Genomic DNA, 27365 nt, shown 5'->3' on the forward strand with positions numbered 1-27365 from the left:
TGAATACCGCCACCTCTCTTCTCCCAAATGTTCCTCAGACTCAGTAAGTCAGAAAAGGAACTTACTTTTCACTCTCAGAATTGATCCTCTCCTTGGGTTTCTTATTTCAGGGAGCCCTGCTGCCATTCTCCCAGAGGCTGAGGCTTCAATCTTCGATGTCATCTCTGACTCTTTCTCTCTCTCTCAATCCTAATCAGGAGATAAATACTGTGGGGAGAATCTTTGTCTTCTTTCTCTTCTACTCATGGCCACTCTTCTATTTTTAGTTCTTCGTTTCTCAAACCAGGGTCCAAGGACTCTTAAGGGGCTCCATGCAAATATTCTTGAGGATTTGAGTGATCATAAATTCTACAATTTCTGTTTTCATGTCCAGGACAATCTAACAAAACTAACAAGTACATGTTGGGGTCATCTAGATTTGTAACTGAGTTCTGCCACTGATTTCCACATCCACGTTTGTGCTGTGTTGTGTTGTGTGTAGGCTCTAAGTTGGGCAAGCCCTCTTCTGGGCTCTCATGGTGCCCAGCTCGGTCTAGAACTCCTGGCATTGTTGTAATTGTAAGAGTTTGGCTTTCTCAGTGGACTAGGAGATCTCAGAGGACGGGGACTGTGTCTGGCTTATTTTTGTGTTCCCAAAACCCAGCACTGGGGCCAACATAGTAGGAACTTACAGCAGCGGTCACTGTGTATATATTGTTTTGGAGTCTTCCCTTCTCCCCCATACATGTTCCCATGGATAGCTATGGCTATTCTAATATTTATGTAGTATTCAGTCATCTTGATAGATGACACTTGGCCAACATCCCTTATTTTCAGACGTTTGGATTATTTTCATCTGTTGGCTATTTGAGTAGTACAGTTAAAAACCTCTTTGAACAAAGTTATTTTTTTCTTCTCTAGATTGTTTTCTCGGGAATCCCTTAATAGAATTACGAGGTCAAAAGGCACAAGCAGTTTTATTTCTCTTGTAATATGATTCTAGACTGTTTTTGTTCGTTTTTAAGTGAGGAGACCAGATTCAATTGTAACGTATGACTTCTTTTTAGATATGTTTCTTTCATTTTCAATTAAACTCTCTTTGCTTTGGAACCAAACTCAAAGCACACCTGAGGATTATTATCCTTCTGCCACGGCATCATCATCGCTTACCTGGAGCTCCCTCCCCGCCTCTGGGCTTTACACCTTCAGCCACACCTTAGGAAGCACACACTACTTCAGCCTGAGTAACGTCTCAACAGGCAAATCTAATCATTTAATCCAGTCGTGCTCAAAACACAGCAGAGGCTTTCCATGCCTGCCAGATAAAGTCCAGCTACACTGTCAGGGCACACAGAGCCCTTCAAGACGTGGCTGTTTCCCTTTCTAGGCTTATCTTTGGCTGCTGCCCAGATGCACTTTCTGTGCACCCTGAAGGCACTATTTTCAGTTGGGAATGTACATGATGTTCCCTCCATGTGAAGTGAACTCCCCAAACCCTGGCCTGCCTGGCATCGCCTTACTCATTCTTCAGGACTCAGCTCAAACTCTTTATTGCTGCCCTCCTTCCAACCAGCATTACCTGCCCCGTCCCGCTTCTTCTAGATTTTTTTTCATCCTTCATGAAAGCCTCTATCGCCTATGTGGAAGCTCTTCATTAATTTTCTCATCTTCTCACTTAGATGGAGAGCTCATTAAGGACAGGCATTTTGTCACTTTTATAACCCACTTTTTAAAACAGTAATGAGAGCACAGCTGCTCCTCAACAAACATTTTCTGAATGAACAGAACCATGATTTCGGTTTACTCATTTATAAGTAGACTACTTATAGGTATGTCTACTCATTTGAAACTGGAGAAGCCATTTAAGGTGTAAATGGTAATTCTCAATTGTCCAGAACATCAATGTGTTAAAACTCTCCCTCTTTCCCCAATTATTTGGTATTTTTAATGGGCAGCGGCTATAATTTTATTACCTAAGCTGTAAACTCCAGACTGTAAGCTACATGAGGAGATACCTAGCTCACCATAATCCCCAGTGCTTTCAATGCTTTCAATTTCAAAAAACACCCAGTCAGCATTCAATGACTGTTTGTTGGATGATTGAATAGATGAAAGAAGTTTTGAGAAAAGGCAGTAACCACGTGGCATGTCACAAACCCGGAGAGATGGGAATTTACTGCATTTATGTGTACATATCTGCCCTATTTTATTCACCATTCTGCTGAGGTATCTATTTAACTCACTGCTTTTCTTGAGAACCTCTGTGGCGTCCTCTACCTCTGCAAGGCTCTGAAGGCCTTGCCATGGTTTGGACCATGCCGTCTCCTGCTCATCTCTTTCATGGGAGATGCCTTGTAAATGTCAACCCCAAGCCAGGAAGCTCACATCTTGGTGTACTGGCAAACGTGTCCCTGTACCCCGCGACAAGGAGGCAAGCAGTGGGTAGGGCTGGCCTCCTCATTTCTCTCTAAACATCAAATCTAAATCAACCAACATCCTGTCGTCCTGGGGGATAAATAGCTAAATCATATCTGCACGACCGAGCTGATTTACAGAAACATGATGTTATCCAGAGCCCGCTGCCAAAACCTGGAGAGGTCATTTTGAGGGAAGCATGAAGTATTGGCAGAGAGCAATCACACCGCCTTTTGCCGTGGCCAGTCTCCTTGGGATATGGGTCTCATTTCTTCGTATCCTGTCAACAATGTGTGTGATTTTGACCACAGCCTACTATAAAGAACAGAAAATTCCACCTACTAGTTTATCTCTTGGATTACTAGGATTAAAAAGCTTTATAAGGGACTAAAAAACTAAGGTAGTAATTAATGGAGGGGAGGGAATAACATGGTGTTGGGAGGAAAAAGAATTATCTTCAGCTGTGTATCGGAAAGACGAGAGAGGAAAACTTAAAAAAGAAAAAATCCTGGAATGGCAGCAAAAGTCCTGCTATTTGGTTCATTAAAAAAGGTATTCAACATTCTCAACGACCTACTCACAGGCTTATGACTTCTATTAAAGCCCTGCTGTGTGAAAGCTAAAATCTTAATTGAAAATACAACAGACTCAGCCAATACCGTATTTACCAAAGCTGTTATCAATGCCGGCTGCTCTCAAATGCATTCTTTTTATGATGCTGGAAGGACCACAGGAAGCTTTGATGTCCTGAGCATCACCTAGCTTTAGCTGCAGCTGGCTGGAAACAACAGTGCCCGGCAGGCGTAGACCAGGGGCTGGGTGTCTAAGGGTCAAGGTATTCTTCTTTATACTTTTTTTATATATTAAATATTTCCTTTTTAAAAAAAATGTAAGTCACAGAGTGCTAGCGATTCTCTAAGACATATACCTAACGGTGAGATAGCTGGGTTGTAAATTACGCATATTGTCAACTCTACTGGATATTGCAGATTCCAGTTTCTGACCACGGATCTACTGAATCCACAGCTGAGGGGTTGCCCAGAAACCCGCACTTTTAACATGCTCCCCAACTGATTCTTATGTACAACAGATTTGATGAACCACTGTTTATAAGCACATTCTCTGTGTGGTGCTCTTTAACTCCAATGGCTGCAATTACTATTACCTATATGCCAATAACTCATACATTTATATCTTTAAATAAAACTTTCTTCTAGGCTACAGACTTCAACAACCATCTGCTACAGATCTCTCGACTCAAATGGCTCACAGGTGCCTCAAACTCAAAGTGTACCAAACAGAACCCATCTTCCCAAGTCCCACCCCTTCGATTTTCCCCCAGTTTTGTGTCTCAGCCCATGGCACCACCCTACACCCCATTCCATTAAGCCAGAAATCTGGGAGTCTGTCATTCTTAACTCGTCTCCTCCCGTAACCCCACATCCTATCATTCACTAAGTCCTACTGATGCTGCTGCTCCAACAGCTCTTGAATAGAAGACATCTCTCCACTCCCTTTACCATCTCCTTAGTCCAGGGCATCTGGATTACTGTTAACAGCGTCCCAACCAGTCCTCCTACCTCCAGTCCATTCTCTACCTTGTGGCCAAAGCAACCTTCTGAAACAAATATTTGATTTTGAAAAATCTACCTAGAACCTCTCAATGGCTTTGCGTTGCCCTTAAGACACTTCTCAACAGGACTTACACAGCCTTTCATGACCCTGCCTCTCCCTATCTTTCCAACCTCAACTTCTGCCATTACCCCTTGCACTCTACCCATTTAGCTAGGCTGACTGCATCCCGCTTCCTTAAATGTGTCCTTCCCCTCTCCCCTTTGGCATCCGCTGTTCATCCCACCTGGAATACCAGCCTCCTCTGTCTCCAGCTGCCCTTGCTTACGCATACCCAGCTAAATGGTCACCTGGTCTGGAAGGCTTTTATGAAGCCCCCAGACTAGGTTAGGAGCTCCCACTACAAGCTCCTAGCAACAACTTCTTTTGCAACGGTACATCACAATTCACAGAACTGCTTAACTATCTCCTTAGATAGACTGCAAACTCTACGAGGAGATCCCGGCCATGCCGGCTTGCTCACTCACAACAGACTCTCAGTTCCTTTTAAATATTTGTTTGATGAGTGTTACCACGCTACATCTAGTCTACATGCAAACAAAGCTTATGAAACAGCCTCAGTTGTGCCCTTCAACTTGAAGATACGCACAATTCTAAATTCAGAAAGTCATTTATTATCTGCAGTGTTTATGTTTTATTCTCCTGTTGCTTTGGCAAACATCGTCTGCCACCGAGAAGCAGTCCATCAAAAGGCGCAAGAGATGGCAAGACTCAGAACGAGCCAGCTTGATTTTCAAAGCTTAAAAAAAAAAGCCCCACGTATTTCAACAGTCACACCTCAGCTACGAGGGAGGCACAGTCTGAAGTCTCGTTAGGATTACAGGGATTGAAGTGGAAAGGCTTCTGGCAAAAGGATTGAAGGTTTCTGTTTTTTTGTGCTGGGATTTTGGGTCTAAGGCACAGCTGGGTGCAGCCAGCTTCTGCCAAGGATGCGAGTTCACCAGCAGTTTACCTAGAGCAGAAGCTCTCAATTTTAAATCCCCAACGTTCCACCCTAGTTTTTTGTTCTTAGCATAAACATTAAGAACACAGACTCTGCTGCCAGAAAGTTTGCTTTCAAAGCCCTGCTACCCCACTTTTTAGCTCTGGTGCGCTGGGCAAATCCCTCAGCCACTGAGCCTCGAGCTTCCTCACTTGAACAGGGGAATAAAGCAGCACTTACTCCATAGGTTTGCTGTGAGGATGAAAGGAGCTGATTACACATAAGGCACTTAGAGGAAGGGACATATCCAGGGGCAGTGGAACAGGATAGGAGAAGAAAGGGTGTGAAACAGAACAGAGAAGGCAGAAGCAAAAGCAGCCTGCTCTAGAGGAACAATTGAGCACTCTGAACAGATCGCCACCCAGACCTCAGAAAAACCCTCCAGCGCAGGTTACCAAGCCAAGTCGTGCAGCGACTAAACAGCTGAGCTGGGTCTGAATCCGGGCAATCTGTCTTCAGAGACCGAGCCCTGAACCACCAAGAAATCATGTCTCCTACCTTCACACCTGTCCCCTGGGCATGGAGGTCCTGAGTTGTAAGGGAGAAAGTGAAGCAAAAAGATGTAAGGAACAGAAAGGAAGAAACAGTAAACAAAATAAGGCCAGATTCATCTATTTTCTCAGTCTAAAAGAGGTGAAGTGGCAGGATTCCCTTTATCGTCCCTTCACAGACATAACAGAGCCCGCTATCTCTGTGGACGCCTTCCTTTGAATTCGGTAGGCCCGGGTGAAATCAAAATCACTGCCAAACACTTCAACAGACTGACAGATTCTTCTCAACCCAGTGAGATCCAAACAGGAAAGGGAAATGAGGGGTATGAAATGAGCGAGGGCAGGAGAGCGGTGGGGTGGGAGCCTTGGGGACCCGGAAATCATACCTCTGTCTAGAGTGGCAGGACAAGCTGAGGTGCTCTAGAGTCAGAGAGAAGGAGGATTCGAATTCCTTTTTTGTTTGTTTTGCTGAGGAAGATTAGCCCTGAACTAACATCTGTTGCCAATCTTCTTTTTTTTTTTTCCTTTTTGCTTGAGGAAGATTCGCCCTGAGCTAACATCTGTGCCAATCTTCCTCTACTTTGTATGTGGGATGGCACCACAGCATGGCTGACAAGGGGTATAGGTCCGCACTTGGGATCGGAACCCACAAACCCAGGCCCCTGAAGTAGACTGCACCAAACTTACCCACTACACCAACAGGCCAGCCCTGTCAAATTCTTGTTTGGCCTGGACGTTACATCAGTAAAATGACTTACCATCTCTGGGCATGACTTTTTCCCTCTGTGAAATGGGAACAAGATCACCTGTCTCTCCACTGATACAGCACTTTGATACAGTGTCAGGGGACGGGCACACTCACACACTGCTGGAGGAGGTGCAGACTCAGGGCAATTTGGTAATTTCTCTTTTTTTTAATTTAACAACCATATAGCACTCACAATGTGCCAGGCACTACACTAGTCACTTTACAAATATTAGCTCATTCAATTTTGGTGGGAGACTGTCTGCAAAAATGGCAGCAATGATTCCCCTCCCTGTATCCTTGTCCTTGGCGTCTCCTCTCACACAGACTCCGAGCTTGGCGGTGACACTTGCTTTGGTCAATGGGACAAGAGCGAATGCGACGCAAGCAGAAATTTGAAAAATGCTTGTGCTTGGGGTTTGTCGTTTCTCGCTGCTCTCTGGAACCCTGAGACCACCATATGAAGAGACCTGAGCTAATGGACTGGAGCATAAGAGATCACGGGCCATCCCAAACAAGGTCCCCAGACACCATCTACTTGTCAACTACCAGACACGTGAGTGAGGCCAGCCTGGACCCTCCCGCTACCATCTGAGCCACCAGGTGACCAGAGACGCATGAGAGAACCCAGCTGAGCTCAGCTGGGCCGACCCAGACAAGAAGAGCCACCCAGACTCTGGGGCTGAGTAAAATAGTTATTGTTTTAAGCCACTAAGTTTTGGGGTGATTTGTTATGCAACACAAACTAACTGACACAACCTTCACAACAATCCTATTAGGCAGGTACCGTTATTATTCCTATTTTACAAATCAGGCAACTGAGGCAGAGAGAGGTTAAGTGACTTGCACAGCTTGTAAATGGCGGAGTCATGCTTCAACCTCAAGCAGTCCAGCTCTAAGCCTGCGCTATACTCGGATGTATACATATATATATATTTCCCCCATACTGTGCTGCTTCACCTAGCAAGGGTAAAGATGCTCATATCGGTTGGCCCAGAAATTTCTCATACAGATATACCTGCACACTTGTCAAACCACGTATATTACGATTATTCACTGCAGCACTGCTGGTAACAGCAAAAGACTAGAAACAACCAACTCTCGTATATCCATATAAAGGCATCCCACATGCAGCCATAAAAAAACCAGGTAGATCTACAAATACTGATCTCATACGAAGGAAAAAAGCAAAGTGCCCTTATATACTACATTTACATTTGTGTGTAAAACATTTTACTTATACGCTACCATTTATATTTGTGTATAAAAAAGAGAAAACAGGATGAATATATAACTGGTCGTATCTGCATAAATTATTTCTGGAAGGACACGAGAAACAGGTTCAACATTAATTACTTCTGGGAAAAGGGAACAGCTGGCTGGCCACCAGAACACGAGGGGTAATTTCCACTGGAAACGTTTTCCTATCTTTTGAATTTTATATTATGTAAATGCATCAGCTATTAATTTTAACTTAAAAGGTTGTTACGATCACACAGGAGACAAGAGATGCCTGGCACAGAGAATGCAATCAATAAACAGTAGCTACCATTATCATTATTTTCCACAACTGATTTCTAACTCTAATACAGATAATTTTTAAGTAATCAATCCTGAAACTCCTGGCTCTGCACAGCAAAGAGCTCATTGTGGAGGTGAAAATAAAGAACAAAACATGAACTGGCTGCATGAAGAGGTGAAGGAAGAGTCAGCCTCTTTGAAAGCACTGGGCAGACTAGGAACGCACCATCTCAGCCCCTCCTCAGAGAAACCCAGCGACTGGGCATTTTCGGAGCTCCTCCTCTCTACAATCCCTCTGCACCCGCCTTCCCTCCGGAAGACCACAGGAAAGTCAGCACTGTCCCTTCTTAAGGTGTGTCTGCCCTCCCTCTGCAGTTACTGACTCACACCAGTCCAAAGGTTGCCACACGCATCTGCCGACCTGCTAAATCAGCTGCTTGTCCCGAACCAGAAATGGTCTGGGGCAGGAGCGGGCGGTGCGCAGGCAGCAGAGCGAAATGGCAAGAGCCAGGCAAACCCAGGTTCAAAGCCCAGCTCCAACACCTGCTGAGTGGTCTAGAGAAACATACTCAACCTTTCTTATCACGTCTGCAAAATGGTGACAATGGTTACTATTTCACAGGACTCTTGATGTCCCACAGTACCAAGTACACAGTAAACGCTCACTAAGTGTTTGCGATTTTCCCATTATCACGGGGGGCATTCCAACTGAGGCCGCACCACCTGCTCTTCTCCGTTGCTCTTTCTCACACACACACACACAATGATTAGCCGCCTTAGGTGTACATGAGAGGATTCCCACCTCCCTCTTCCTCCCACATCAGCAAGTTCACTTGACCGTACCTCCAGTATACACCGCCTGTCTCTCCACCTCTCTCCATCACCCCTGCACACTAAGGTGGCCTCCCTTTACACTTCCATCCCCAATCCAGCATCCATTCCACACACGACAGCCAAGTTGATCTTCAAAAAAATAAACCAGAGCATGTCATTCTAATCCTCTGCTTAAAATTATCTAAATAACATCCCTCTGCATTTGGGCTAAAATCCAAATTTCTTACCATGGCCAACGAGGCCCTAGAGAACTTGAGCCCCACCTTGGTGTCCAACCTCACTTCATTCCACTCTCCCCGCCCCGGACACGCTCCTCTCTGCTTCCGCTCACGGTCGTCTTTCTGTTTCTCACACAGGCCAAGCCCGTTCCTGCCTCAGAGCCTTTCATCTGATGTCCCTCAGTCTGGGACACCGTTACCCGCACCTTCACAGAGCTGGCTTCCTTTCATCACGTGACTCACAGTCCAGATGTCAATTCCTCAGAAATGTCTTCCCTGACACGCAAAATGGCTTCATCCCCCGATTTGCTCCCCATTTCATTATCCTGCTTTATTTTCTTCATAGCACTCATCAATATCCAAAATTATTGGTATGTTTAGTTCTTTACTGTCTCATTTCTCAACTAGAATGTGGCCTCTAAAAGAACAAGGCTCTTGGCTGTCATCTCACCACTGTACTCCGGGGGCTTAGAACGGTGCCCACACAGGGTAGGGGCTTAACACATAGGCCTTATGGTGATGGTGCTGGAGGTTTAAAATGCAACTTGCTGAGCTCCAGTCCCAGAGATTCACATAAGCAGGTCTGAAGGAGAGCTCAGGAAGCTGCATGTCTAGCAAGCATCCATCTCCTTCATCCTAAAGCAGGTAGTATGCAAATCACATTTTAAGATGCTCTCCATCTTTAATGCCCTCCGTCTCTAAATCTTGATTCTCCCTCTAACACACCTTACTAAGACCTACAGATCTCCCGCCAGCTGCTTGCCTTAGTCACCCCGGGAGCACTGAGCGTAAAAGGAGGTTGCTGACCCCTGAATTTGGAGTTCAAACAAGTAACCCCGCCAGTTTTCATTTCTGCTCCACCAGTGCCCGGCAGGTCAAACTAGCTGGCCAGCCTGGCTGGAATCCTGTTCGCCCCAGAAACACCTGAGCAGGTTTGGACCAACTCCAACAGGGAAGTCAGGTAAATTTCCATGCCTGCTCACTAACAGACTTTCCAGAAGCAGCTGGGGCCAATTCCACTTGCTCTCCATTGCCTCCGAATACCACCCCCAATCCCCCCAATCCCCCCAACCCCCCAACAAACACAGAAGACCCAAGTCTGGCGCCATCTGCAAAAGGACAGGCCAGAGTTCCCTTTGAAGCAACCTAGCAGCTGAGAGGAAGAAATCTTCGAAAGGACCATCAGGGGACCAAAGCGATAGGCAGGTACATACCTTAGGAACAAGGCATCCCAAACTGCAACCCAGAGAAACTCACAGGCTCTAGTGAGAAAGAATCGTCTTCTGTTTTTGTCATTCCTTCTCAGCCTTGTCTCTTCAGAAAACACCCATCACCCTTTCCTTGGAGCCTAAACTGTGATCAGCGTTGGCCTTAGGAGGTCTGGGAAAACGTCAAGGGTACCTACGTGGACTTCCTTAAGTTTGCTCTCCCACCCTTCTACTCTGTAAGTGCATTTGATTAAAGCGGCCTCCATCCCCAGGGTTAAAATCCAGACGGCACATTGGGACTGGGAACTTACGAGATCACCAACACTTTCGAGTCAATCAGCGCCCCCAGACAGGTAAGATGAAACTGCGCAGGGCCCGCGGGCGTGCTCTCCGGGGCTGACAATAAGCAGCACCAACCTGCGAGGCTGTTTCCTGAGGTGGAATAAACCCTGCAGGTGTGTGTGTAGACCGCAGTTTTCCTGCGAGCTCTGGCTGGAGAGGAGGCTGGGCCACGGGCCCCTCACACCCGCTGTTTGGGAAGCAGCCCCGCCGCGGGCGCCCCGGGCGCACGTGCTGGGAGCCCGCCTCGGGGACTCCGCTCCTCGGGCCGACGGAGCAGCTCCAGTTCACACTCCCTCGCGCCTTCCGAACTCCAGGAGCGAGGGCACGTCTGGAGGCGAGGGGTGGGGACCGCCTCCCCGAAACACACACCCTTATAGCCTGGGCCTGGGGCACGCCCTCCCTAGGGTGCGCGCCGAGGGAGCCCAACCGACGCCCGGCGGCCAAGGATCAGGCTCCAGGAAGGAGCGCGGCGCGCGGCAGCCGAACGCAGCGGGGAACGAGCCAAGCGGGCGTGCAGGGCGCCGCGGAGGGGCTCCCCAAGCCGGAGACGGGGACGCTGGGAAGACCCCCTCCCCCGGCCCCGGGAGGCGCAGGGAGAGCCCCGACGTGTCGGTGCCGCCGCAGGGCGCGCGGGGCCAGTGCCCTCTGCGGGGAGAGACCCCCAAGGCCCCTCGCCCGCCATCGTCCGAGGGGCGCCCTCCCCGCGCCCAGGCTACGGCCGCGGCCCCGCAAGAGCCCGCCTCGCCCTGCGCCCTTCCCGCCCGGCTGCCCCGCGAGGCTCTCCGCCAGCGGCGGCCGCCTGGAGCGGGGCGGAGGGACGGGCTCTCCCGCTCGCCAGCACCTCGCCACCTGCCCCTCGCGCCCCGGGGGGCGACGGCGCACTCACCCTCCGCATGGTGCCGGGCCGTCCGGGCCGGGGGAGCGGGCACGGGCGTTAGGCGGCCAGGGCAGGCACCGGGGATGCTCCGCGCTGCCCCGCCCGCACACGCGTGCGCCGCGGCCGGCGAAGCGGCGGGCGGGCGGGCGGTGGCCTCCGCGAGGCGAGGCGGGGCGGGGCAGGCGGGCGGGGGCGCGCCGGCCGCAGGGTTCTCGGGCCCGCCCCCAGCGTGCACAGCTCCAGGACCTCCGGGCCCTGGGGCCCTTCTTCCCGCGTCGCGGCGTCGCCACCTTCCTGGGCCGCTTCGCCCCTCTCCTCCTCCTTTCGAGTTTCTGCCCGACCCGGCAAGGAGCGGGTCCCCGGTGTCTGCCGCCGGCCCCCACCCCGGCTCTGAGCTGGAGAAGGTTGGAGTTGAACGCTGGGGCCGACCGCGCGGCGAAGTTAGAAGAGCAAGAGGGGATTGGTGGAGAACTAAGGTGGGCGTTCTCACCACTTTAAAAGTACTTTTCTCCTCGTTGGATGGGAAGGTGGCCGGCCCACTAGTGTCCCTTCCTCCTCTGTGGCTTCTGCGATTGGCTTTTGGAAGTCCTGGGCATTCAGAAAGCTTTATGGGGGAGGGGTGGGGTGAGAGTTGGTGGGAAACAGCAGATCAACCCAGGGCTGGAGAGAAGACCACCTCATGGGAGAGACGTGGTCCAGTCTTAGCCAGATGAAGGAGCTCAGCAGGGGAAGGGGCCTGCATCCCCACTACTGCAGAACCCACAGGGCTTCCTGGCAAACCCCTGCGTGCAAAGCTTCCTCTTCACAAACGGCCTTCTCATCCCCCACCCCAACTTCTCCAAACAGCAGGGAGGGCCCATCCCCAAATGCTAATGCTTCTGGGAAAACGATGAGGGAGGGGGATTTATTCCTCCAGATCAGGAGAACACTGCGCACCCCTGAGCCAGGGGAAGGCAGGATCCAAACCCTCAGGAACAAGAGCAGGATGGAATGATACACGTGGGTCTTGGGGAAGAAGTCTGGCCTTTCTCTATTCGGCTTCTACTGCTACACAAACTAAATCAAACAGCACAGAATTCAAGGCAGCCTGAATTCAATGTAGAAAAAAATATCCCTTGTTTACCAAAGGATCCTTTGAAAAGCGTACAAGGACGCTTGTGTTTTCAAACCGGGCTGTGACAGGTGAGCAGGAACGGCGGTGGGAATGCAAAGCCTTGTGCTGGGTAAACACTTCGGAGGAATGTTTCGGCGTTTCCATTGCCTGGCTGCCAATTATTCTGGCAGATCAGCACTGTCAAGGCAATACCCTTGTAATTTTCTAACACTGATAGAGTGTCAGCAGCACTATGGAGACTAGAGATTAAACAGACTAAGTACCCTTATGATCAATGAATAAAAACGTTTTGTCTGGATTTCTCCTTGGTGCCTACTAGCACAGATAAGAGGAAGGGTGACTGACGTTTTAGGAGAAAAAGTAAAGGAAGGAAATTGATGAAGCCTGCTAACGCCCTTTTTACTTTAACTTATGATCTGCACACAGTGGGTTTTTTCCTTGTTTGGATATGAATTCTTCAAATTGGTCTTTAATGTTTTGCCTTTGGGGAAATAATTTTAGTAAGTGTACTTACTCGTGTACCATGGGCCTTTCCTATGTTATCACTTTCAATCCACACAACCCTATGAAGTGAGTATTATGATTTTACGGTTTTTCAGAGGGAGCTACTAAGGCTCAGAGAGGGTGGGTAATTTGTCCAAGGTCAAACAGCTTGTGGGTGGCACAGCCAGGATTTGAATGCAGGCAGTCTGACACCAGGGCCTACCCGCTTAATCCCCATGCTTTACTGCCCTCTTGTGCTCTGCTTCATATGAAAGGTACAGCAATAGAAAGGTGTTCATCAAAGTGAAAACATGAGCTTTTGTCATAGGTTAAATTAGACATTTCTAATTTCTGGGCTTTAGCTTGCTCATCTGTAAAATGAGGGCTTGGACTAAAAAGATACATTAAGGACCTGTCCAGAAATAAAGTTCTAGTTTTAGAGAATTACCGTGTGAATATTTTGCCCTCGGCATTGTGGGTAATCTGAACCTGGAGGTACAATGTTAGCACCTTCATTGGTTTGTACGATATCTTACCTCAGCCCCTTGTTTTACAGTGCTTACACTGCTTTCTACAACACTACTTGTGATATTGTGATTTATACGAAATACACGTATTTGGTCATTCAGATGACCAAAATATATTTCTCAGATATATTTGGTCTTCGGTCCACAGTTCCTGGCTCACAGCTCCCAAAACCCTTGGAATTTCCTGAAAGATAATAGCAGTGGGAGCATCTTCTGTTATAATATTTGGTCTCTTGTCCTCAGTTCCTGAAAACGCTTCAGGGCCATAAAGATGAAATGGGTATCTTGTTAGGTGACTTTTGGACTCCGCCCAAGAGTGGGGAGTAGTTGCCAGGAGAACTAGCGTGTGATTAGAGGATTGGAATTTTCAGCCCCACCCCTTGATTTCGGGGGAGTGGAGGGGAGCTTGAGGTTGAATCAATTGCCAATGGCCAATGAGTTAGTCAATCATGACTGTGTCATGAAGCTTCATAAAAACCCCAAAGGACAGCTTTTGGTCTTTTTGTCAGAGAGCTTCTGCACTGGGGGACCAGAACGCTCCCTCGTGCCACTGTTCCAGACTCCAAGAAGACAGAAGCTCCTTTATCCATGACCTCACCCTTGTAGCCCTTCAACCGGCTGTTGATTCATACCCTTTGCAGTAAATTGGTAATCTAGGGAGTAAAGAGGTTTTCTTGAGTTTTGTGAGCCTTTCTAGCAAAGTAATCCAACCCGAGGAGGAGTGTCATGGGAACCTCTGATTTACAGCCAGTCAGCCAGAAGTGCAGGCAACAGCCTGGGCTTGTGGTTGGCATCCTGAGTTGGGCGGGGAGGGGTCGTTGGCATCTCCAGTTTGTAGCCAGTCAGTCAGAAACGCCAGTAACAACCCGGGCTTGCGACTGGCATCTGAAGTGGAGGGCGTTCTTATAGGACTAAGCCCTTTACCTGTGGAATCTGGTTCTCTCTCTGGGTAGATAGTGTCGGAATTGAGTTGAATTCTCCAACGCTCTGCTGGTGTCTGTCGGAGAACTGCTCGTTGGTGTGGGGAAGCCTCCACATACGTTGGAATTGGGTCTAGGAACCCTTTGCACTACCTCTCTCTCCTCCTTCTAATTAACGATCTTTGCTTTGTGAATGCAATATCTAATCCAGTTAATCTTAATTTCTTACTGAGCTTGAATAAGACCCCTGGTGTGAAGGAGCCTGTTTCAGTTAAGTAATTATTAGGGTGATCTTCAAGCATTAGTTAGCGTGAATAGTTTTTAAACTCCCTTCAGAAACCAAGACAATTATTCAACTGTACCAAATAAATGACAACACATCAGATGCTAACGGAACACAGTCATACTGCTCATTGACGGAAATCCCCATGTTTCCAATGCTATCGTTAACTAGCTTGAGGAACCAATTTAAAAGCAAAACTAGACTGAATCAGGTTTTCCTCTTTGGGGGGTGGAGGATGAGGAGGAGGGTCTTTATTTCTATCATGTATTTAAAGGATCTTCAAAGTGTTTTAATGATAAGAGTTATGTCTCTATTTCATATTATCACACCTCCATTCGCCTTCTAAACTCAGACATTTTGTTTGTTTCCTTGAAAACCACCAAATATTTGAGAACATAGTATTTTTTTGCCTTTTTTTCTTTTTTCTCAGTTGTATAGCAACATCCCCACTAGTCACAAACAACAGTGATATTTAGGCCTCCTGATCTTCAGGCTGGATTCATAGGCCTCTGACTTAAATACAGCAGGAAATTTACTACAATAGGGAGGTCAACCTAACTTCTTTAACATGGATGGGCATGTGATATAAAGTTGAGCCAAAATGAACTAGTTTACAATTTCACATGAATAGTGAAAAAGAAATGAATAATTTGGTCTACTTTTTGTAAATAAGAAATGTTTCCAGTTAGCATAACTCCTTACCAGCCTGTCATCCTCCATTTGGAAATGCATTAGTAATGAAATATTGTTTTTCTTTACCATGTTCTTAAATTAGAACCCTACAGAAGTCATCTGTTAAATACCTGCTACAGGGGACATACGTTATTGGTTGAATCAATTCATATTTCCCTGAAACAGATCAAGAATAATTTCAAGGAAGTGAAGTGGTCGCCATTACATGTATTGAGCACTTTCTATGTCCCAGGCACTGTGACAAGCCAATTTACATGTATCAATCTGTTTCATCCTCACCAAACCCTATTAGATAGTTGTATTATCTCTATGGGATAGATTAGGAGACAAGATTTACCGAAATTAAACACTTTCCAAAGGTTAATGGCTACTAAGGGGTGCAGATCTAATCCAAATCTGACTCCAGAACCTATGAAATTAACCAATGACAGGTGGATGCTAATGTGTCACAGACTCTTCTTTCTCTGGAACTTCTTAAAAGTAGGGAAAATGTGAGCCAAGAATTTTATATCTAGTAAAACTGACTTTCAAGTATTTATAATAGAATAGAACAGAGTTAACTAAGAAAGAGCTCTTGAAGAATGTGAATCCTTAGCTTTAAAAAAGGTACAAGATTTGAATTAAAAGAGTGAAGAATATCCTTGATAGATGACAGCAGAATGACCAACAACATGGAGGTGGTGACGGTGGAAAGAGCGGATCTCCTGGGGAATCCTAGGGCACATAACTGAGGAGGTAAGCCTTGTGGCCAGTTAATGAGGTGCTGGGGATACTCATCAGGGTACCATTATACATATTTCCTCCAGTTGTTTTATTGTATTATCACAGTCACTCAAAACATATTCATTTATTTTGCTCTAGAAGGTCTGCATGGCTGCTGTGCCATCTCTTTTCTTCTTGTCCTTGTCAAGGCCTTTTTGACTTCTCTGAACCACAGTCTGGGGATTGGGCACTCCACTGATCCTTTCTGGGGTTGTTTTGGTGGCCTGAAGATTCAGGAGTGGAGTGGGGAAGAGCTTACCTGGAGCTGTATGTAGCCTTTGTCAGAGGAATTTGATTCTGCTCTCTCCTCTGAGATCCTGTGCCTGGGTTCACTCCCTAATGGATTTTTTAAAAGACAAAGTTCACCCACACTCCTACCCCAATACTACTTACATATTTCTATACTTCTTATTGGTCTTTGTCCACATACATATCTGTTTACAATCTGTTTACATGGCTCTCTCTTCTGCTAGACTCTGAGCTCCTTTAAAGAAGGGACTGACTTAATAATTCTTACATCTCTAAGGCCTATCACAAAATAGGTACTCGATACATGTTCAATAAATGAATGATGTTAAAATCGTATTGTAGTTTGCTATTTTTCCTCACCAAATGGTTTCTTATATTTTTACATGGCCTTAATAATAACCTTTATTGGCTGCTTAATGTGCACATCTCATTAATAAATGTGTTGTCATTTAATTATTCCCTCATGTTGCCATTTGAGTTGCTTCTATTCTTTCAAAAATCCTTGTGAGTTAATGAGTAGGGACATAACTTGATATAAAGAAAGGTTTGGAGGAGGATAATGTGAACGTGGTCGATCAAATGGTCCAGAGGTAGGGAAACCAGTTAAGAGGTTCGCCTCACTCACACCAAATGGAGCTGATGAGGTGACCAAGGCCAGGACTAGGATGGTGGTTGTGGAAATGGAAAGGGAGAAACAGTTTCTGTATCTGCTGCTAAGCTGGAAAGACGCCACAGATTTACCCCATTTAGGGCTAAATGTATGACAGACGGTGGGGACATTGTTCTGTGATGAAGAACATTATTTTAGCACCACGGACAGCTCCTGGATAGTCAGGTAGGGCCTCTGGGTGACATGGGGCCATTATTGCTGTCAGTGATGGCTCATTTTAATAAGAAGCAATATGAAGGGATGGAAGACAATACTCCAAGCTAATAATGAACAAAAGAAAGCAGGTGTTGCCATACTCATATCAGACAAAGTAGACTTCAAAGCAAAACAGATAAAGAAAGACAAAGAGGGGCAGTATATAGTGATAAAAGGGACACTCCACCAAGATGACATAACACTTATAAATATATACGCACCCAACACAGCAGCACCAAAATTTGTAAAGAAACTATTAACAAAACTAAAAGGAGACATCAACAACAATACAATAATAGTAGGGGACCTCAACACCCCACTAACACCAATGGATAGATCATCCAGACAGAAAATCAACAAGGAAATTATAGAATTAAATGAAAAATTAGACCAGATGGACTTAATAGATATATATAGAACACTTCATCCAAAAAGAGCAGGTTACACATTCTTCTCAAGCGTGCATGGAACATTCTCAAGGATAGACCATATCTTGGGAAACAAAGCAAGCATCAATAAATTCAAGAGGGTTAATAAAAAGCAATAAATAATCTTTATTGAGCATGTGCTCAGTGAAGGTTTTACATGCATTAATTAGTTAATTCTCATAAGGAAACAGGCACAGAAAGTTTATGTAACGTCCCCCAAAGTCACACAGATAGCAAGTGGCAGAGCTAATTTCTGAACCCAGGTAGTCTGGCTCCCAAACCCATTATGCCATACTGTAAAAGACAATTACAGTTAAGTATGATAAATTCTATGACAGAAAGGCCCAAAAGAATGATATCTGAGGTGCACATGTTGGACAAGGAAGGGAGGATTATTCTGGGAAACCTCCCCAGGAAAGAGAACACTAGAACTAAGTTTTAGATGGGATTTAACTAGAGCAGATGACCAATAGGCTACCTGAAACCCTGTGTTCAGAAAGGTTCCGAGGCCAGATCCAGGGTCAGCAAAAAACCTCCTGTGATCAGTTAGCAAATGAGGTAGAGAATGATAGGAGACCTGAGACTAGGGAAGTAGGTGGGCCAAATAATGAAGCGTTTTGGATGTAAGTTATGAAGTTTAGACATTTTCCCTAAAAGCAATGAGAAGCCACTGAAGAGTTTTAAGCAAGATATTTTAAGCAGGATAAAATTTGTATTTTAGAAAAACCATCCTAAGATTTCAAGGCAAAGATAGTAGAGTAAAACATGATCACAGATTCTCCTTTTCCTAATACCTAACCTAATGGACAAAAACTAGTGCAGAGAGAAGGCAACAAGCTCATCCTACTAAGGTGGGAAGTTGGGCGAGGAGACTTCATCCACACTGTATAACAGTGACCAAAAGATCTGGTTGGAGCCACCCCTGTTAAACAAGAATGAGATGAAAAATCTGCATGATGACCATGCAACGGTGGTACAGACAAAAAAAGGAGGGCTGAGGAGGAAGGAAGATAATGGGTGAACTATGAAGAAACCAATCTGGAAGAAAACATAACCCCAAGATACAGGAGATCCCCAGGGAGTGCCTTGCACTATAAAGACTTTAATAAGAATATGAACCTGAGAAAATAAGACCTCAAAGTTGAAATAATAAAATGACAGAAGGAGAGTAAAAAGGAGACTTCAGGGCTAAGGAAATGAATCAAGAACTGAAACTACACCATTATATATCCAAAACATAAATTAGAAATGCCAAATAACAGGAAAGACACAATTGAAAATTGAATTAATGGCATAGATAAAAGGCTTGAAATAATTATGGCAAATACAAAGAGAAAGCGCAGAGGGAGTAAAGCAATTAGAGAGAAGATAATAAATGAATCAAGAGATAATCAGACATAAAGATAATTGGTGTCCCTAATTGATGTAGGGAATCCAATAAATGCAACAAAATATGCATTCAGAAACACAATACAGGAACATTTTCCTAAAATGAGGGAAGGACAGAATCTGCAGAGGAAATGTTCTACTGTATGCCAGGAAAAAAACTACTTTGAGCTAACATCAAGATATAGCCAGGTTAAGTTACTAATTTTTAAGGGAAAATAATTATTTAGACATCTGGGCAGAAAAGACAATCATCCACAGAGGTGGAGGTGGGTAAGGGTGGAAGCAAGCTAGATACAAACATTTCCAAACCACCTTAATGTCAGAAGACAATGAAGCAATGTCTACAGAGTTTGGAGAGAAAAAAGTGTGACCTGGGAATATGACACCTAGCCACAGGTAGATGTCTCAAGCATGAAAGAACTGAGAGAGTAAAACCCCCATGAATCTTTCTTAATAAAATCCAACCAATCAGGACCAGGAGATGAATTTAAAAAAAAAAAGAATTCGGGAACAGAAGACACCAAGGTAACAGGTAAAAGTACTGAAGATAGGCAGGTAAGCTGCGTAAATACGGAACTAAGACCAAACAACTGATGGAATTCTAGCTGTGGAACAAAATGTAAATGTTATGAATCCTCACAAAGTAAACATAGTAGAAAGATTTTAAAAACCAGGAGGTGAGAGAAGGAGGAAGTAAAATACTAATTATCTCATCTTTCACCATCAGGGAACCAATTGTGAGCATCTGAAACTGAAATTAGTCGAGATATATCACAACTTTAACCTCTCAATGATTTCCTAATTTTTTTTCTTAACTTCAGGAATGTCTTGTAAAACATTTCTCTTACGGTGGAAAAATACAGTTATCTGAAACTGAATTATTTGCATTTATTGCAGTTTTTTCTTCTGTAAAAGTGAAACTTAAATTTGATATTTCAATTAAAATAACTTTGGGAAATAATCATAAAATTCTCCCTCTCACCTACCTTTATATATTTAGAGAGACTTCTTGAATTATATTAGCGCTCATTGTTTTGGGGTGGTGAGATTTTTTCCAGTTTTATTGAGATATAATTGACATATAACATTGTATTACCTTAGAGTATACAACATATTGATTTGATATACGTATATATTGCAAAATGATTGTCACAAGAACTTTAGTTAACATCCATCACCTCACATAGTTACAATGGCAGGATTTCTTTTTTGGGTGGTAAGGTTTTGAGGAATGTGCTACTTTTCTTTGTACTTTTCTGAAATGCCTGAAATTTTTGGTAAAGAACGGATGTTTTTTTAGTTGAGGTCATAATAGTTTATAACATTGAGAAATTTCAGTTGTACCTTGTTATTTATCAGTCACCATATAAATGTGCCCCTTCACCCCTTGTGCCCACCCCCCAACCCCATTTCCCCTCTAGTAACCACTAAACTGTTCTCTTTGTCCTTGTGTTAGTTTATCTTCCACATAGGAGTGAAATCATACAGTGTTTGTCTTTCTCTGTCTGGCTTATTTCGCTTAACATAATACCCTTAAGGTCCATCCATGTTATTGCAAATGGGGCGATTTTGTCTTTTTTATGGCTGAGTAGTATTCCATTGTGTATATATATACTGCATCTTCTTTATCCAGTTATCAGTCAGTGGGCACTTGGGTTGCTGTTGTGAATAATGCTGCAGTGAACATAGGGGTGCATAAGTCACTTTGAATTGTTGATTTAAAGTTTTTTGGATAAATACCCAGTAGTGAGATAGCTAGGTTATATGATATTTCTATTTTAAAATTTTTGAGAAATCTCCATACTGTTTTCCACAGTGGCTGCACCAGTTTGCATTCCCACCAGCAGTGAATGAGGGTTCCCTTTTCTCCACATCCTCTCCAGCATTTGTTATTTTTTTGTCTTGGTGATTATAGCCGTTCTAAAGGGTGTAAGGTGATATCTTAGTGTAGTTTTGATTTGCATTTCTCTGATGATTAATGATGTTGAACATCATTTCATGTGCCTAGTGGTCATCTGTGTATCTTCTTTGGGAAAATGTCTGTTCACATCCTCTGCCCATTTTTTGATCAGGTTGTTGTTTTTTGCTGTTGAGTTGTGTGAGGTCTTTATATATTTTGGAGATTAACCTCTTGTCAGATATATGATTTGCAAATATTTTCTCTCAGTTGGTGGGTTGTCTTTTTGTTTAGGAACAGATATTTTTATTTAAAAATAATTACTTTTTTATCATAAATGAATATGGCTGCTCTAGATGATTTGACATGGAAAAATATCTATGATATATTGCTGAGTAAAAAGACTGGTTTCAAAATTGCATCTGCAGAATAATCCCAGTTAGATAAAACCTACATATCATACATGCTTAAATGCTTTAAAAATTCTAGAAAGGGGGCCAGCCCCATGGCATGGTGGTTGAGTTTGGTGCTCTCCACTTCGGCGGACTGGATTCCTGGGTTCAGATCCCCAGCGTGGACCTACACTACTTGTCAGGCATGCTGTGGTGGTGACCTACGTGCAAAATGGAGGAAAATTGACATAGATGTTGGCTCAGGGCTAATCTTCCTAAAAAAAAAAAAGGCAAAAAAAGAGGAAGACTGTCAACAGACGTTAGCTCAGGGCAAAACTTCCTCGGTAAAATTTTTTTAAAAGTCTAGAAAGACAAACACCAAAATGTTAACAGTGTTAATCTCTGAGGTCAGGGTAGAGAATTAAGGGGAAAGTTTACAATTTTTCAGTATCATTTTTAAACTTTTTATTTGAAAATAAAACACAGATACAAACTCAAACAAAAAACAAATGCATAGCTTTTTAAGGTGAACATTCTTGCAACCACCACCCAAGTCAACAAATACGACTTTGCCAGATAAGGCAGAAACCCCTCATATCCCATCCCCTCTCCTCCCTGCAAAAGTAAGTACTAGCTTGACTTTTTAATTCCTAGTTTCTGTACATTTCTTTATAGTTTTATCACTCAGGTGTGGAAGCATTTCTAGATGTTCTGCCCATTTAAAAATAATCTGATGTGTTGCTGAAGTTGCAGGTTCCCTCTCCCTTCCTTTCTTTTCCCATATCTGTTGAAGAACTCGTGGGGCATTTGTCTTGTCGAGTCTCCCACAGTCTCAATTTTGCAGCTTGTACAGTTGTGGTCACTTCAATTTGTTCCTCTGTCCTCTGTGTTTCCTACAAAATGGCAGCTGCATTCAGATTCTCTTTGGTGGTGTTGCATTTTTATCAAGAGGCGTGTCATGTCTGGCGGTATCTGTTTTGGTGCTGTTAGCAGCTATTAATCAGTACCTCAATCCATTGACCTTTTTTTTCCGGAGGAAGATTTGCCCTGAGCTAACATCTGTACCAATCTTCTTCTATTTTGTATGTGGGTCACCGCAACAGCATGGCCAGCAATGAGTGGTGTAGGTCATGCCTGGGAACCAAACCCAGGCCACCGAAGTGGAACACACCAAACTCAACCACTAGGCCACAGCACCAGCCCCTCAATCCACTGACTTTTTAAGGATTGCAAAATAAAGATTTCTACATACCTCAATAAAAAAAAAATAACAATAATATAAAATGTCTAGTTGTATATTTATTTTTTTTCCATTAATTGAAATGCTTTTATAAAGAAATAATTGCTCCCTATTGGTTACCCAGTGTTACAGTTTACACAGAAAAGGCAAGATAAATGCCTGGTTCTATTTCTTTCTTTACCTGTTTTCAAGACAATGAATTGGTTTCCTATCATCTTCCCAAAGCGATCATTTATATTTTTAAATATTTGTATCAATTCATGGATTTAAACATATTTGATGGATTTTAATCAATTGCAATTATTATGCTTTCTGAAGGCTCAAACTGTCTCATCTTTGGTCAGTGAAAGACTCTTCAATTCAGCTTCTGAAGTTTTTCTGCCATGTCCCTAAAAATTTTTGATACTTTCCTTACTATCAAGTATGAAAAATGTTCTAGACTCATCTTGTATATTTTCTGTGCCAGATAGGAACCCGCTATTTCTCCAAGAATCATCCATAAGGCATCTAAGAAGCCTTAATTTCATCTAGTGGTAAATGGCATCTCAAGTCCATGATACTGGTACTAGAGATGCTCCATATGGTTCCCTTGGTCAAAAGCTTTAGGCCTCTTTAGGACACAGAGCTAAGACTACAAGACTTAAGTCTCTTTTAATCTACAGTCTATACACATATTATAGTGTGTATAGTCTTGGATGATATAGAAATACTAATACTTCCAATTTAAATTTGTGTGGTTTTACTGAGCCTTTTTTGTGTTATATCCGTACCTTCTTTCTTCCAAATCAGGATCCTGGCTCTTGTGAACACAGACGATGATAGAATTAGAACATCCTATAATTAATAATTTACATTTTCGTACAACTGTCTCAGAATGGCAGTACTGATACTACTAAATATTATTACAGAAAACGTTAAAGAACATTTTTGAATTTACTCTCTCTGCTCCCTCATTTTTAAATAGTGCTATGTCTACATTATCTGATCATATAGCCATTACATATCATACTCTCTTGCTTTTAACACCCATCTTGTCTTAATTAAAAAAACAACTGGGGGCTGGCCCCGTGGCCGAGTGGTTAAGTTTGCGCACTCTGCTGCAGGCAGCCCAGTGTTCCATTGGTTCGAATCCTGGGCGCGGACGTGGCACTGCTCATCAAACCACGCTGAGGCAGCGTTCCACATGCCACAACTAGAAGGACCCACAACAAAGAATACACAACTATATACCAGGGGGCTTTGGGGAGAAAAAGGAAAAAAATAAAATCTTAAAAAAATAAAATAAAATAAAAAATAAAAATAAATTTAAAAAAATAATTAAAAAAAACTGTGCGTTTAATTCTCACCATCATGCTCTTGTCTGAAGCTTGTTCTCAAGTAGAATCCTCTGAAAGGTTCATGGGAACAATATTCCCTGAGTGCTTGAATATTGATAACAGTTTGTCTATTGATAACATTTGTCAGCTAAAATACTTAAATACTTGAAAGTCAGTTTTACTGTATATAAAATTCTTGGTTCACATTTTCTTTCCTTGAGTATCTTAAATTAGTTAAATATGTTATTCTAGTTTTTCCTGGGATAAATCATTGCTCACAAAAAGTCTGATACTAATATAATTTTCTTTCTCTTGCTGTTTTACTTAAATGATCAAAGGAATGTTTTTCTTTTTCTTTAAACGACAGTAATTTTTCCAGAATATGTGTAAGTATGGGTAGTTTTGGTATCACATTTCAAGTGTGCAGTGTGTTCTTTTCATGTGTAGTTTCAAATATTTTTTTTAACTTTGGGAAAATTGTCTTAAATTGTAATCTTAGTGTGCGTTCTGTTTTCTTCCTTTAGTTTTTGTCTTCAGGGATTCCTATTGTCTGTCTGTTGGATCTTTTTTTCCTTTCCTCAATATTTGTCACTTTCTCTTGAAATTTTCTTTTCTTAATTATTTTTTTTTATACTTAAAAAATTCCTTTTCACATTCTGTTTTTCTTAAGGGCTTATCTATTGTATTTATTTGTTTTTAGTTTGGTCTTTATTTCTTTTATTCCCAATTCTTTCCTGAGTTCTATCATTCATTTAAAATTTTTTTCTAATTTGATCTTTTACTTTTTCATATCTTTTATCGTGTTCTTAATATCTTTTAACTGGCTTTTAAATAGAAGGTTATAGTCTTGCTTCTGTGGGCGTGTCTTTCTGGTGTGATTTCATTGTCTGAACAGATGTTGTTCTGTTCCACATATTTTTTTCCCTAAAATAGCTTTGTGTGGGATTTGATCTTGATAGTTTTTATTGCTTATTTTTATGGAAAATCAGTTTTCCTGAAATTTTAAGAGGAAGTGTGGCCCAAGGTAGTTTTTTTTTAACTTAACAGAGCTCCCTGATATTTTTATGGGAGCTAAAAAATACAGCACGTTATTTTCTTTTTCTTTTTTTTTTTTAGGAAGATTAGCCCTGAGCTAACATCTGCTGCCAATCTTCCACTTTTTGCTTGAGGAAGACTGGCCCTGAGCTAACATCCATGCCCATCTTCCTCTACTTTATATGTGGGATGCCTGCCACAGCATGGCTTGACACGTGGTGCCACCTCTCCACCAGGGATTGGGCCAGGGAACCCTAGGCAGCTGAAGCAGAACGTGCACACTTAACTGCTGCGCCACCTGGCCGGACCCCAGCACCTTATTTTCTGAGATTTCCTGGCCCTCTTCCCTTCCTCCACTTACATCCGGCCTATTTTTTTCATTCTCTACTGTCCGGTCTTGAAAGGGGTCCCTCACTGGTTGTTTCAACAGTTCATAGGGGCTGGAATGCTCCATCTACTTCAGTTTTCACTGCAAATCCGTTCCACTTTCCTGCTGTTGGACTCAGCAAACCTGGTCCCAGTTACAGCTGCTGTTCTTGGATGGGCCGGCCATGCTTTCCAGTGGCTGCCTGTTGACTGTTTGGGGATTCTCCTGTTCTCAGATCCACCCAGCGCCCCACAGCTTCCCTCTGCTTTCTTCTGCACAGACGTTAATACCACGCAGGTCTTCATGTATACGGAGATTTGGGGGGATATCTTCTCACCCAGTTTTGTCATAAATGTGGTCATGCATTTTTAGTTAGCCATCTAGTTGTTCTGTCTTTATCTGGAGATACAGAAAAATTTCAGAAATGATCCTGCAGCTACCATCTTCCCAGCTCATTTTATTTTATTATATTTTTACAACAACCATGTTTATCTGGGGAGAAAAGAAATGACATTTCCATTTTGGGGGGAAAAAAAGATAAGTCTGGCTGCACTGTATTGGATGGCTTTGAGGGAATTAAGCAGATATGATCAGCTGGTATGCACAAGGACAGCTGTCCCACTGTTAAAATATTTAAATACTTCCATTTCAGCTGGGAGGTAGCTGCTGCTCCAACCCCCAGTTCCCCTCCCTTGAATGTCCCTTCTCTACATGCCCCTCAGTAAAACTGGAACTAAAGGGTTCACGTCCATCGCAGGAGGGGCCTTCAGTATCCTGGTCTACCTCCAAGGCTGATTGGTCAGTGTCCATGCTGTACTGTTGGTTTAATATTTTGAATATTACCTCTGGGCAGATCCACAGGGTTTGGAGACTGACGGGATGTGGGAGGTGAGAGAGAGGGTGACAGAGTGTGTGCATTCTGGATGGGCCTCAATTGAATAGCCCAACCAACATTTCTTAAGTACTTCCTGTGTGCTAGGTGGTATAGAAGGTGACAGGGTACAAAGACAGTAAGACAAAGTTCTTGCCATTGAGGAGCCCACAACATAGTGCCCCATCTCTGGGAAGCTTACCCACTGGGAGGATGCCAGTCTTGCCATATCAGGTGACGGAGCTTAGTTCCTGAGCAGAAGTGAGAGGAGGAAGAAAAGTGCAGAACTGGTGACAAGGCTCTTATCTAAGCCATCACCCTAACAAGCTCAAATCTCTGTCCTTTTGGAACGGAGGCTGCCCTGAGAGGCTGGGTGGTTAAAACACGTGGTAAATAAGCCAGGCAAGCAACGCTCTGTCCTTGCTCACAGTGAATCAAGCGGTCTCCTTAGACCCAAAAGCCTGTATCCTTATCTATAGAGTGAATCAATTATTTCACAATTCATGTTCATGTCCTGATTGGACTGGCAATGCTTTCTTTGAATATGGAGAAAAAGATCTGGAAGAAAAGCAGGCTAGAAACACACTGTTTTGTCTAAATAATGACAACAATTTTTCTGAAGCAAGACTTTTACATTCCAGAATGCGATGCAATTTAGGAGATACTTTCATTTTTGTTGCCCAGTTACTGGAAGCACAAATCTCTTGGGGGAAAAAAAATTAAAATAAGACTAGTTACTCACTGTCAAAGTCCAAAAATCACCATAAGGGAAAGTAAATTACAGCAACACCTTCATTTCCCCAAAGTCAATAAATCCCAATGGATCGCACGTATTAAGCAAATACATATTGAGCACCTATATGTGTTAAGTGTAGTCCCTATTATGGCCAAATTCCACCTTGCCCATCGGGGAAATTAATAAGCAGAAATCACTGGTTTAAAGCTTGGCCTTGCCTCTGTTGAAGAGATATGGAAAGTCAGTGGTTCCCACAGCAGAGATAATACTTAAACAGGAACCAGACCTATATTGTGAGTAGGCCATTATTGTTTATACATTCAGATGGGACTTCTGAGAGAATGAGCACAGTCATTGCGGCTTGATTAGCCTGCAGGAGTTTGTGATGCATTTGGGAACTCCCCACCTTGGAGCCTATTTCCAAAGCAGAAGAATCAGACCCTATAAATTATCACCTGACAAAATGAGACTGTTGCATTAGCAGCTGCTGCCAATAATGTCTAGGAACACAGTGGTTTGCAATACGGGAAGGGGACGTATCAAAATCTTGGTGA

At 43.6% G+C, this 27365-nt stretch overlaps 1 protein-coding gene and 1 long non-coding RNA gene across 3 annotated transcripts in view; one reads left to right on the top strand and one right to left on the bottom strand.

Moving 5' to 3' along the window:
- TMCC3 (transmembrane and coiled-coil domain family 3) overlaps positions 1-11424 on the bottom strand; it is a 244292-nt gene extending 232868 nt beyond the window's left edge. The window contains exon 1 of one of the 2 annotated variants that reach the window (XM_023631583.2): positions 11254-11424. In XM_023631583.2, coding sequence (XP_023487351.1) covers positions 11254-11262 — 9 coding nt within the window. In that variant the 5' untranslated portion in view covers positions 11263-11424. The remainder of the gene's footprint in view (positions 1-11253) is intronic. The other variant, XM_070254494.1, reaches the window with a different exon arrangement.
- The window catches only part of LOC111771102 (uncharacterized), a 46099-nt gene continuing 30158 nt past the window's right edge, over positions 11425-27365 (top strand). Inside the window, exon 1 of the long non-coding RNA XR_011433753.1 lies at positions 11425-11720. This is a non-coding gene — a long non-coding RNA (uncharacterized lncRNA). The remainder of the gene's footprint in view (positions 11721-27365) is intronic.

The sequence above is a fragment of the Equus caballus genome, chromosome 28 (assembly GCF_041296265.1).
Source record: "Equus caballus isolate H_3958 breed thoroughbred chromosome 28, TB-T2T, whole genome shotgun sequence".
NCBI lineage: Eukaryota > Metazoa > Chordata > Mammalia > Perissodactyla > Equidae > Equus > Equus caballus.